Raw genomic sequence first — 13,706 nt, forward strand, 5'->3', positions numbered from 1 at the left:
TTGATGTAATTGAATGGCCCTCATGTAGTCCAGACCTTAACCCTATAGAAAATCTGTGGAATGATCTTAAAAAAATGATTCAGCCAAAACAATTTAAAAACATGGACGAGTTAGTGAAAGGTATTCAAGAAGCTTGGTATTCCATCCCAGTCAGTCGTTGTCAAAATCTAATTGAGTCTATGCAAAGAAGATGTCTAGCAGTGATAGAAGCTAAAGGTTATCCTACCAAATATTAACTTTTTTATTGTAAAAATTAAAATATAGAAATCGTTTTTAATTTGTTGTCCATTGGTTTTTTGAAAACAAAATAAATTTTGTTAAATTCTTTTATAAATGACGTTTGTTTTGGGGTAAAATGTGTTGTACATATCTAACCTTTATAAATAAATATCATATGTAAAATTACAAAATGTAGTTTTCCAGGTAAATTAAATTTTGGATCGTTTTTAAATAGGTGGCCGCCACTGTATATGCGTTTCGTCCGTGTACTGCTACGAAACTTGGTGGGAGCTCCTGCTTGTTTTTTCTGATAGTTCCTACATAAGTTAGATTGCGGTTTCGTTCAATATCAGTAACAAGTTCAAAACTGGTAAACCAGTTATCTGCCGTAATATTTCGCCTAAAGCCGAGAATTGGTGCACACAGCCTGTTTACTGTAGACATGTCACTATTATCAATTTTGTATGGACCATCAGGCTGCTTTCCTAAATATATCTCCAAGTTACTAGTATAATAGATCTTTGCATTCACTAACGAGAGAATCTTTATGCCGTACTTTGATGGCTTCAATGGTATATATTGGCGGAATGGGCATTTTTCTCTCGAAATGCTGGTAACATCTCGTCAATCGTAACAAATTCTCCCATGGAATAATTATTTTGACAATTGACAACAAATAACTCGAATATTTGCCTTGCAGGAGCAAGCTTATCAATGGTTTCGGCTCGAGTTTCCCTATCATTAAAACGAATATTCTGTAGAAGAAAGTGAAATCTTTTACCGGACATAATTGTTTGAAAGAATAATATGCCAGAACTATCAGTAGCCCAAAGGTCGTTGGTATTTAGTCTCTTATTCCTATGAAATCCAGCCATATACAAAAGACCTATAAAAGCTTTCAGTTCAGTCTATTCGGTTTGATTGCAATCCCTTTCTCTACTAAATAATTCTATTTTACTATCAATAAACTTATTAATGTATTTGACTATCAGAATTAACATATCGTCGTTGAAAAATATACTCCAACAGGGTAAGGTGGATTTTGCATTCTTCGCTGAACCTTTTATCCCTGAAAAGGCACGTACAATGTTATGTGAACGTATTCTTACGTTTTGAGTTGGTGTGTCTAATGACCATTTTGTCGTGCCATCTTTTCCAAATATTAGCTTAGAGTTATCTTCTATATTTATATCTTCGTCGACACCTGATATTTCTTGTTCGGCATCTGTGGTTTCTTGTTCTTCCAGATTATCTTCTCCGCCTTCGTTGCTATCTTCTGCCACTTATAATTCTTCATCAGATAGAGCTTCCCTCAATGCGCGCTAGGTCTCAGCATCTTGATCGTCATAAGGATCATATTTTCTTCTAGTACACATCTTTGGTATAAACCAAAAATTTTCAATTTAGTCTACCAACCTTCTAAGTTAATAAAGCTTACCTTCATTTAATAATTAATCTAACTAAATTTATTTTCTATCAAAATACTTTTTTTCAATGTATTTGAAACGCAGTTCTAGTATAGCGGCTGAGAGTCTCAGTATATAAATGATAATGCCTGCCGCCAATTGAAACGGCGCAAATTAAGAAAAACAAACTTTTTCTAAGACGTAAATTGTTCACGCCAATCATTTGCCAATATATGGAAGGTATAGTATATGCGTAATTAGGGAATTCCCTAATTACGAAGCTTAAAAAGTTACTAGCAAAATAATACTTAGCGGTGTCTAACAGACACCGTGCGAGTAACGAAAGGCTAATCAGAAGTTATTGATAAAAATTACGAATTCTGGATAATTTGGTGAAGGAGGATTTTTCCCTACAGGATCGCTATATTATGCTTATGGGGCTGATGTTTATGCTTATTAAATCACAATCATTATGCAACTTTAAAAGTTGTTAACATTTCACTCAGCGAGATAATACTAGCTTTATCTGTCTCTTCTTCCTATATGTGTACTAATTACAATAAATAAGCAAATATGAATATGTCAGATTAGCTCAACTCGCCATTTGTAATGTACCTCAGGTTACGCCTATGCGTTTTCCTCTTACGTGAAAACCTAAGGGCAATGTTACAATATAAGTAGAATGTATATTTATTTACAAACACAATTTCTTTCTCTGATATAGCTAAATCATCAAAATGTAATTAACTAAGTCCAAAGGTCTCAGCACTGTTTAAAGTTCAAATTACCCTTATCAATATACTTTAACGAAGTCCATATATGTATAAATAAGGGGGATCTATACGCAGAGAGAAGAACCAGTAGAAACTTTCTCAACACGTCTTCTCAGACACTTGCATTTACACCAAAGGGTCTTTGCTCTTCGCTTCCGCTCTTTATCATCGAGAAGTTAATAACGTGTTACATTTTTTATTCGCGTAGTTATTCCAACCCGACACATTACACATTAGTAGCAAACAGGGTGTAATAATACGTTTTCTGATGCTATTTCAAAATTGGAACCTAATAATTGATAAACAAAGGATGTTTGGAAAAGAAGGTGTCTTATTAAAATAAATAAAATAAAATAAATCTGGTGTTTTATTTACCCTGTTTGTGAACAATCCTATTAAATAACAAACAGAAAGAAAAAAAGAAAATTATAATCAAATCTATTAATAGTAGGATTTATTTTTAATTTTAAAACAAAAGATATCCTTTTCTTGCCACTTTTCAAACTTTAAATCGCCGTAATTCGAGAAGATGTGCGGCAATTGCTTTAGAAAATAGCTCAAATTAACCATCTCGACGAGCTCTATAAAACGTCGAACGCCGTTTCTCGGCACCTCGTTAAGTTTACAAAATACAGTATTATTTTTGTCCTTAAATTTTGCGATTTTTTGGAGCTGAAAATGACAGTTCAAAAAAAGTGCTTTCCAAGGCCCCGCATCTTCAACGGAAGTATCCACAATGAATATAAGACCCATATGAGTTCATTAGACCGACAATCAGCACATTGAAAATATTAAATTTTTTTCGAAAAATGTCACACTGAGGCAAAACTTTTCAAACTTTGAACCACGATAACTCGGAACGAGAGGGTGCTTGACCTAAAAAAATAACTTATTGTTACACATGATAATAATACACGACTTTATTGAATAGAATTCTTATCCGAATAAATCACAAACCTTAGGCTGTAGGAATCGCATTGCCAGCAACCTTCGTTATCGACTTCTATGGTTTTATTATAATGTTGGATCCGTCTCAAAGGACAAAATGTTTGGTCCGGTGGAAGAGTCTAATGTGAATAGAGATTCGAGGGACCAAATGTATGTTTCAGCTCGAAGACCAAATTTTAATTCTTCCTGGCAGTTAAGTTTGACTGCATTGTTTACTCGCAGACCACTCTGAGTTTTATAGTTTCAGGGACACTGTTCGTGAAATAATATCTCTCACTTTTTAAACTGAGATTTATTGTACTTTACTGCGTAATATTAATAAAACAAAAGGTTTGTGGTGCACGTAATTTAGGTCAGGTGCTGATTGTGAATACCTGAATTACTTCATTACTAATTACTTGTTCCCTTTTAATTGTCAACAGTTAGTTTATTTATAGGTATATTATAATCTGGTTGTTGTCATAGATAGGTCTGGCAAATCACCAATTATTATTATTTTTTGAGTATTTGCGAATAGTTATTTCTTGTCAAATTAGTCTATTTAAGTAATTGTCAAGAAAAAATAAAATAATTCTTTACCACATTCGTGATCGTCAACATCTTTCAACTAAAAGGACAGGTTATTATTGAGAAATCGAATAAATTGTCTTTTGAGTTAGAAAATGGGCTCGAGACCTTTCGTGTGGTGTCTCAAACCTAACTAACCTTTCTCTCAAGAAATCAGCTTGAGAAAAGAAAAAGAAGATATAATTTTAATTTTTTCCAGGTCCGTTAATTATGAATACAAAGGATGTAAACTTATAGGCTACACTAAACCAAAATAAATAAAATCAATCATCACTTTAAACGTTCTTAGATGACCGCTAGACAAAACTTAGACCGATGTGTTGACAAATTAACAAGTCTGGCTGTTGAGGTTCCTTCGATAAACGAAAACCACGAAAACAACAATTTGGTTTACGAAAGTGGACTGTATTAAATTTCACTTATATAAATAATGGTAAAGTATTGGTCTAAGTATGAAGTGGGAGTTTGCTTAGTTGGGAAGATTACGAGTTACGTTTACGATCACATGTCTAGAGCGAGCACTGGTCAAAGAGAGCAAAATTACTGCGATCATCCCTTAAGTACTAAACCCGAGGAACTCCACCCAGGGGCGCACCAATACCAGACGCCATTGCGGGCAATGGTCGCGCCTAAGGTCATAAAATCGCCGCCATCTGGCAAATACCTATACAAGTCGCTTTCATTGAAGTATTGCGATCCGCCGAATTGCGTATCGCGGCAAAGGTCCAATTTAGAAAGCTTCCTTTGACTAGTAGCGTATTTCCCAGCCATAAAGAGCCCTTCGATATGGCCTGATGGGTACGATGGTCTGGCGCCCAGATGGAATCCTTCAAATACGTATCGATGCCCATGGGCGTAACTTAAGGGATGAAAGTACAAAACAAATTAACTAAGCAAACTACGCCAAGAAGCAATAACCTAAAGTCCTTAACATGCCCCCCGCCTTGAAGCGCTTGGAGCGTCTTCAACGACAGTCTCTAACGGCAGGGGACATATCTTACTAAACGAGCGCTTCACCAGACCACTGGAAGTTCTTATGGTAGCTACACGGTTCACTCCGTCCCGGCCAGGATGCACTGCTACAATTCGTCCCATGCGCCATTTTGAGGGAGGAAAGTTGTCTTCCTTGACGAGTACAAGCACTCCTTCTTGGACGTCTTGCTGCTGCGTTTTCCATTTCACCCTCTGCTGAAGTTCGCTGACGTATTCCTTGCTCCATCGCTTCCAAAAGTGCTGCTTGATTAATTGGATTCTTTGGAATACAGACCGCCGATTTGCAGGAACATGTTGCAGGTCTGGGTCGGGCAGCTCCGTGGTGCTTCTTCCAATCAGGAAGTGAGCGGGTGATAAGGGAGTTAGGTCATTGGGATCTTGAGACATGGGAGAAAGAGGACGGGAATTGAGAATCGCTTCGATTTGTGCTAATAAAGTGATCAATTGTTCGAACGTTAAGTTGGCATTTCCCGCCACTCTCTTCAGGTGGTGTTTTACCGATTTGACACCAGCCTCCCAAAGACCTCCGAAGTGAGGTGATTGGGCGGGTATGAAGTGCCACTGCACACCTTCTCGAGCACATGAATCGACCAAATTGCGAGATTCTTTAATTAAGAAACTGCCGAGCTCTGACAGTTCCCGATTGGCACCAACGAAATTTGTGCCAATATCCGAGTAAACATGACTAGGCCGTCCACGCCGAGCCACAAACCGACGAAAAGCGAGCAAAAACGACTCACTACTGAGATCAGACACTAATTCCAAATGCAGAGCCTTCGTTGCAAAGCATATAAAAACGCTTACGTAGCACTTGGACAACCTCGAGCCGCGACCCTTTCTATCCCTAATATGGAGAGGACCCATGTAGTCCACTCCTACCACCGAAAATACGCGTCCAACAGTTAAGCGCTCTTGTGGAAGGTCACCCATGATAGGCGCTAAATATTGAGGATCGAATCGCGAACAAGCAGTGATGTCCGACGAATACTGCCATGTCAACCCTAAAATCTTAGCCCTATCAGCACCATTGAAGTCTAGCACCTGGAAGTCCTCGCCTCCTTGACTTACGGAGCCCAAAATTGCAGGTTCGTTGAAAATCCATTTTCTCAACTTGAATCCGGCGCCCAACAATGCGGCCGAAACCCTGCTACTAACGCTAACTCCTTCCTCAATCGAATTTACTGAGTGAAGGAAGTCATCAACATAAAACGACGATTTTATTATAGATGCTACATCAAGTTCGCACTCCTCGGCGATTTGATGAAGACACCTCACGGCCAGGAAACTGGCGCTAGCTTGACCGTATGTTACGGTGTTTAATTCGAAAGCCTCGACAGGGGCTGAGGGCGATTCCCTCCAAAGAATTCTTTGCAACGCTCGTTGCTTAGGCTCAACTAATACTTGCCTATACATCTTGGCGATATCCGCCGATACTACAAAACGAAATTCACGAAAACGAATCAAAATGTCGAACAAATCGGGCTGGATGACAGGACCAACCATTTGCAACTCGTTAAGGGATTTGCCTGTTGAAGAAGGCATGCTACAATCGAATACAACCCTTAATTTAGTAGTGCAGCTTTCCGATTTGATCACAGGATGATGAGGCATGTAGTAGACGACACTATCATCCTCATCAAGCACTCGAGACATGTGCCCCAGGCTCAAATATTCACGAATGAATTTGCAATATTCATCCTTCATCCCTTGATCCTTACTGAGCTTACGCTCCAACGACAAAAACCTTTGGAGAGCCTTCTCCTTTGAATTACCTAGCTCAGTGACAGGATGCTTGAAGGGGATAGCAACAACGAAACGACCGTCGGACGAACGCCTATGCGTTCTTTGGAAATGCTCCTCACATGAAAGCTCCTCAGCCGACCAGGCCTTGGTCTCAGCAAAGTTTTCTTCAACTTCCCAAAACCTTTTCAAGCCAAATTCGATTTCACGGCCACCATGCCTCGAATTGACGCTCAAGTTGCAGACTGTGCTGCAGATGCCAGCCTGCACCATCGCTCCGGAGACGACCCAGCCGAACCTAGTTTTCTGCAGGATGGGGCTATTCGGACCAAGACTAATTTGACCAACACACAACAATCTATAAAACAATTCGCTACCTATTAAAAGGTTTATGGGACCAGGCCTATTGAATTCTGGATCCGCCAATGTAATGTTGGAAGGAATGTTTAATCGACTGATATCCACAACGGCACCAGGAATGAATCCGGTAATCCTGGGCAAGACTAAACATTTCAAAGAAGCTTGGTAACCCCTGCGTCGGGCACACACCTCGACGTTGCAACTGTGTGTTATTTCCGACGCCTTTAAACCCAATCCTCCGACTAGCATTTCAAATTTGTCCATCTTTATCTTTAGCCTTTTACACAACGAAGAGCTAATGAAATTCGACTGACTTCCCGAATCCAAAAGCGCGCGTACTTTCAAGCACGCTCCCCCGGCACTGCGAACCTCTACCAAAGCTGTAGACAGAAAGACATGGTTTTCCGAACTTAGTGCAGACAACGAAACCCTATGTTCCAAATTCTCCTCCGAATGGGAGATCGCCTCTTGCCCCCTGCTAGATTCAAAGTGCAACAATGTGTGGTGCTTAGTCGTACACTTGGCACAATGCTTTGCGCGACAATCCTTTCCGAAATGCCCTAGCTTTAAACAATTCAAACACAATTTGAGTTGTTTGGCTTTGTTAAATCTTTCGCTGGGAGGCATAGCCAGAAACCTTTGACAATTAACTAGTAGGTGATTTGCTTTACACACTACGCACTTCAAATCGCTTCCTACGAAAGTTTTAACACTTGCCTTATTGTGTTTGAATCCCGCATTTTTCTCTGTCTTAGTGCTGCCCCTTTGACGCTCGATTGCGGCTAGCATGTCTGCCCTATTTTTTAGGAACTCTCGCAAGGATTCCCACGAGGGAACCTCTTTCTTGTTGCCCTTCGCCTCTTCCCAATGCCTTTCCGTTACTCGATCCAGCTTGCTACCTACGAGACAGGCTATCAAATCACTCCAGTGTTCAGTTTTTTGACCCAACGCCGATAACGTCCTTAGATTTTTCCCTACGTTATCAATTAAGTCCCTCAGTTTATGAGCCGATTCCCTGTCTACCGATTCTATCTCGAGTAACGCCTTCATGTGCATATGTACAAGTACTCGCGTGTTATTGTATCGCTCGCTTAAGGTTGTCCATGCGACATCATAGTTATTATCAGTAAATTCCAGAGTTTCTAGAACCTGAGATGCCACACCTTGCAATGACGCCCGCAAGTAATGGAATTTTTGAATTTGATTTAACGAGCGGTTATTGTGTATCAAGCTTACATAGGTATCCCGAAAACCTAGCCAATCTTTATAATCACCAGAAAAGGTGGGTAACGAAATAACTGGCAGCTTGACGCCTGCTAAGGGACTAGGAGGCATCGATTCATTTGCATTGCTGACTTTTGCCGATCTGTCGGCCTTACTAAATTTATCTAATAAATCTTTGCCATCAGCCTTTAGCCCATAAAATCGGTCTTCAAATTCAGCTCGCTCATTTACCTCTTCATCAAGATCAGTAGCGTGTAGCTCCAACTCACTTTGGGCGGCCTCAAACTTATCGAAAATAGTGTCTAATTTATTAAATCTTTCTACTAATTGATTGATTTCAGTGCTACTTAATCCATCATCCAAATCCAAGTTTTCGATAAATTTACCAAACATAGTAAGTTGGGCCTTGCATATCCTCCTAGCCACGTTTAACTTTTTAAGTTCCTCAGCAGAGGCCATAATCTCAACAAATTAAATATATTCAACTATAAATTACTATGAGCACCAATACAAATGACTACGGGTTGCAATTTGTGGTCGATTCAAGATTTTACAAAATATGCAGCTACGATATTTGTGATACACAAGATATTATTTGATCGATACGAGTAGCACAAACGAAACAATAAGGATAAAGAAATAAGGATAAAGGACTTACCCACTTCCCAAACAAAGCTCCCTAGCTTCCACGATGATCCAAGCACACCAAGCTTTTCTTCTTACTTAGCCACGACGACGAATGATTTCCTTGTTCTGGCACGTGTAGCGACTTCTACCAACGCCTACAGAACGATCTTTTGGTTTTGCACGTGAACGACTTTTATCACGACACAAACGACGAACAATTTTCTTGTTCTGGCACGTGTAGCGATTTCTACCAACGCCTACAGAACAACTTCTAGCACGATATAAACGACGAACGATTTTCCACGAGCCCGAATCCGGCTCGAAGGACCAAAATGTTGAGGTTCCTTCGATAAACGAAAACCACGAAAACAACAATTTGGTTTACGAAAGTGGACTGTATTAAATTTCACTTATATAAATAATGGTAAAGTATTGGTCTAAGTATGAAGTGGGAGTTTGCTTAGTTGGGAAGATTACGAGTTACGTTTACGATCACATGTCTAGAGCGAGCACTGGTCAAAGAGAGCAAAATTACTGCGATCATCCCTTAAGTACTAAACCCGAGGAACTCCACCCATGGGCGCACCAATACCAGACGCCATTGCGGGCAATGGTCGCGCCTAAGGTCATAAAATCGCCGCCATCTGGCAAATACCTATACAAGTCGCTTTCATTGAAGTATTGCGATCCGCCGAATTGCGTATCGCGGCAAAGGTCCAATTTAGAAAGCTTCCTTTGACTAGTAGCGTATTTCCCAGCCATAAAGAGCCCTTCGATATGGCCTGATGGGTACGATGGTCTGGCGCCCAGATGGAATCCTTCAAATACGTATCGATGCCCATGGGCGTAACTTAAGGGATGAAAGTACAAAACAAATTAACTAAGCAAACTACGCCAAGAAGCAATAACCTAAAGTCCTTAACACTGGCAGTGTTTGATAATACAGCCTTAGCCAAAACTATTTGCCACCCCTCTCCATTCTTAGAAACTTAATTTTTTTTTACACTAAGCAATTATTCTGTATTTTGTTATTAATCGGCACGATCATATGAATAACGTACACAAGGCATCCCATCATAAACACGTAAGTACAAGTCACGACATGGTTATAGCAACAAACTTGAATTTTACTTGTAGATATTCATTTTACTAGGTTGTTCGGAAAGTAATTTCGTTTTTTTATGTGAAAATGAATGACAGTTTTCGTATAATAAACAAATGCTTTATTAAATTATATATTGGCCGTTCTGGTCCAACACCTTTTGCCATCTTTCTGGTAGTAGCATAATTCCACGCTCATAAAATTTTTTGTCTTTGCTGGCAAAAAACTGATCGAGGTGGTTTTTGACCTCATCATTTGAGATGAAAGTTTTACCGTCTAAAAAATTTTGGAGTGACCGGAACAAATAATAATCCGATGGTGCCAGGTCTGGAGAATATGGTGGGTGTGGCATTGTGTCCCATTCAAGCTGTAAAAGCTTTTGGCGAGTGACCAAACTTGTGTGAGGTCTCGCGTTGTCTTGGTGAAACACTACACCTTTTCTGTTGATTAGTTCGGGTCTTTTCTGTTGAAGTGCATCCTTCAGTTTGTCCAGCTGCTGGCAGTAGACTTCCGAATTAATCGTTGTGTTATCCGGTAAAAGCTCAAAAAAAACGATTCCTTTAAAATCCCACCAAACAGACAGCATCACCTTTTTTTGGTGAATATCGGCTTTGGAAATGGTTTGAGTCGATTCATCTTTTTTGCTCCATGACCTCTTGCGTTTGACGTTGTTGTATACAACCCATTTTTCGTCCCCAGTAATGATGCGCTTCAAAAACGGATCATTTTTGTCACGTTTGAGAAGCGAATCGCAGACGTCAATGCGGCGACACAGATTTCTCTCTGTGAGAACATGGGGAACCCATATATCGAGCTTCGAGGATAATCCCAGGCCTTTCAAGTGGTCATAAACTGTTGAATTCTTGCTTGAACAGCATTTTTACCCTTTCTGTAGTAAAACAGTAGGATATGTCGAAAATGCTGCTTATCGCTCTCCATATTTAAAAGGGCACCAACCAAAAACTACTGCGTAGAATTAATTGAAATGTTTCACACACAAGCCTTGTTATATGAGCTCTCAAAGCATATAAAAATTATATGGCTTAAGTGTGAGGTTAAGTGCAAAAAAATACCATTAAATCCTCTGTCGGGAAAAAACGAAATTACTTTCCGAACAACCTAATATTTATTAATTTTTATCATATCTACTAATTTTCTTGGTGATTGTTATATGTCATTGTTCTAAGAAGGGCAAAAGGTAATAAGAGACAAGATAAAAAATCCAGGTCCGTATTTAAAAAAATTAAGTTGATGATGGTTGCTCAAAGATGAAACGTCGGATTTCAAATTTCACAACACCATCTTGTAGAGAAGAAAATGTGACAATAATGAAGTAACATCTGTTTTGGAACATTTTTTCAAATAAAGTCTGGAAAAAATAAAATTGATATAGCAAAATTTCGATTTTTTCTGGATATCTCCGAAAGTATTCGGAATTTTTCCACATATGAAGTAGCATTTTGTTGGGCGCTAAATTGCGCAACTTTGTCCTAATTTAAGCGACGTCGTATCTCTTATAGTTTCTGAGATCCCGATGATACGCCTCCAATTTGGACCACCCGGTACATCATAACTATCAAAAATTAATAATTTTTGAGTACAATAGGCGCTCGATTATTTGAACACTAGATTTTATGAACTATCCGAAACAGTTAACACTTAAATCGAAATATATTAGATTCTGCAGAGTGAATAGCTTTGATCTCGATTAAGTGAACATAGAGCTGCATGCAGTAAAAGCACTTGCACGTTGGTAGGCTATAAGATGGTACTTCTGAGAAATATCCGGGACTTTCCCTTGCATCCCAAGAAGCCATATAAATCACTACACAGGTTTTAGTTGTATTTGGCGTAATAGATATATATTTTTGGTTTATGTACAGTATATCAATATGAAACGAAAGGTGTTGATGTTATCAGAAAATAGTGACATTATAAAAAACTTGGAATACAGTGTGAGTGTTACAAATTTATCTAAAAATTGTTATGTCGCTAAAAATACAATTTGTGCTACAAACAAGAATAAAATAAACATTTTGAAGGCGACGTTAAAATGTTTAGGAAAACCTAAAAGAAAAATTTTAGGGCAAGGTCAAATGCTTAGAATGAAGAAGACACTATATGACTGATTGGACACAGGGGAAAAAAGCCTTCTAGCGCCGAGTGAACTTTTAAAAGCTAAAGTCAAATCGTTGCATGTGAAAATGAAGGAAAACAGAATTTTTTTGAAAGTGACGGTTGGCTGTAGAATTTTAAACACAGATTTGGCATTAAGTTTCTGAAAATAGCTGGTGAGATACTGTCCACAAATCCTAAACTACTCAATCCTTTTACACGAAATTTGCGTTTGATTATTGAACAGCTAAATTTAGTAACCAAGCAGATCTAAATATAATACTCACGAAATCGACTTCTTTTAACCTTTCATAACACGCATTCGGTTTTTCAAATCGCAAGAAGTATAAATAAGCTGTAATTATTTTTTTATGCGTCGTCAAGCTCTACGCATCTTAGTATGTTTTCAATGTGAGCTAGAGACACATCATCTAGGAGCGTTAAAACATTCCGTAACAAATACGACAGCTACGCCATATTACGGTGTCTCAGACCGCTGCGTGTTTTTTTATCCCATTTTTTTTAGGTAAGACATCATGCCGATAAATGATTTTTTTATTATTTCTGTGTTAATTTTTTAAAGTAATGGCCAGTTACGAAAAAGAAGTTGAAAGACTCCAACGCCTGTTCGAACAAGTAGCAACAGATGAAGAAGACCCTAATGAGATAGACAGTATATTTGTCCAATCAGAATTCACCGACACAGAGCAAGGAATAGATGAAAGTGATCACACAGAGTTGGTCACAGCAAAACCAAATGTGCCTTACTTTGAGGGAAAGGACAGTACAAAATGGAAAAAGCATTGCCCTTTAAGGAATACTAAAACTAAGCAATAAATATAGTAAAAGAGTTCCCGGGGGTAAATACCACTTTGAAGCACCTTGTAACGTCTTTAGATATATTTGGATCGCTATTTACAAATGAAATGCTAAATTTGATAGTAGAATGCACAAATATCAAAATCATTTCAGTTCACCCTTATATTTGCAAGAAAAAGATTGCAGGCCAACTACTCTAATTGAAATAAAAGCTTTATTGGGGCTGCTCTTTCTTACTGGTGTTCGAAAAACAAATCACCTGAAAGTAAATGATATGTGGTGAGTAGACGGAACTGGGATCGAAGCATGCCGTGTTATAATGGGAATCAATAGATTTAAATTCATTCTATAATGTTTAAGATGTAACTACATGCATACCAGAGAGGAACGAAAAAAAGCCGATAAATTGGCTCCCATCCGTCAGATTTTTGAAAAATTTGTTGGATGCTGCAAATATGCTTACAAACATTCGGAGTTTGTTACTATTGACGAGAAATTGGAGGCGTTTAGAGGTAAATGCGGTTTTCGCCAATATATGCCAAAGAAGCCAAATAAATATGGCATTAAAATATTTACACTTTGTAACGCAAAAATGTGGTATACAAGTATAATGGAGGTATTTGTTGGCCAACAACCATATGGTGCGTTTAGATCTGACAACTCCGCTAAAGCAATAATTGAACGGCTAACAGAGCACATAAGTGGATCTAATCGAAACGTCACCACTGATACTTGGTTTATCGGTGTGCCGTTAGCAAAAAGTTTAAAATCCAAGAAGCTTACCCTTATTGAAACTATAAGAAAAAACAAGCG

General features: G+C 38.6%; 1 protein-coding gene across 1 annotated transcript; it reads right to left on the reverse strand.

The window, feature by feature from the left end:
* Positions 1-402: 402 nt before the first annotated feature.
* Positions 403-8,689, reverse strand: LOC136413787 (uncharacterized). The gene is given in 3 exon segments (XM_066397492.1): positions 403-822; positions 825-1,501; positions 4,915-8,689. Coding segments are annotated over 3 exon segments (4,872 nt in total).
* Positions 8,690-13,706: the final 5,017 nt, after the last annotated feature.

Source organism: Euwallacea similis, chromosome 15, assembly GCF_039881205.1.
Source record: "Euwallacea similis isolate ESF13 chromosome 15, ESF131.1, whole genome shotgun sequence".
NCBI classification, from domain to species: Eukaryota; Metazoa; Arthropoda; class Insecta; order Coleoptera; family Curculionidae; genus Euwallacea; species Euwallacea similis.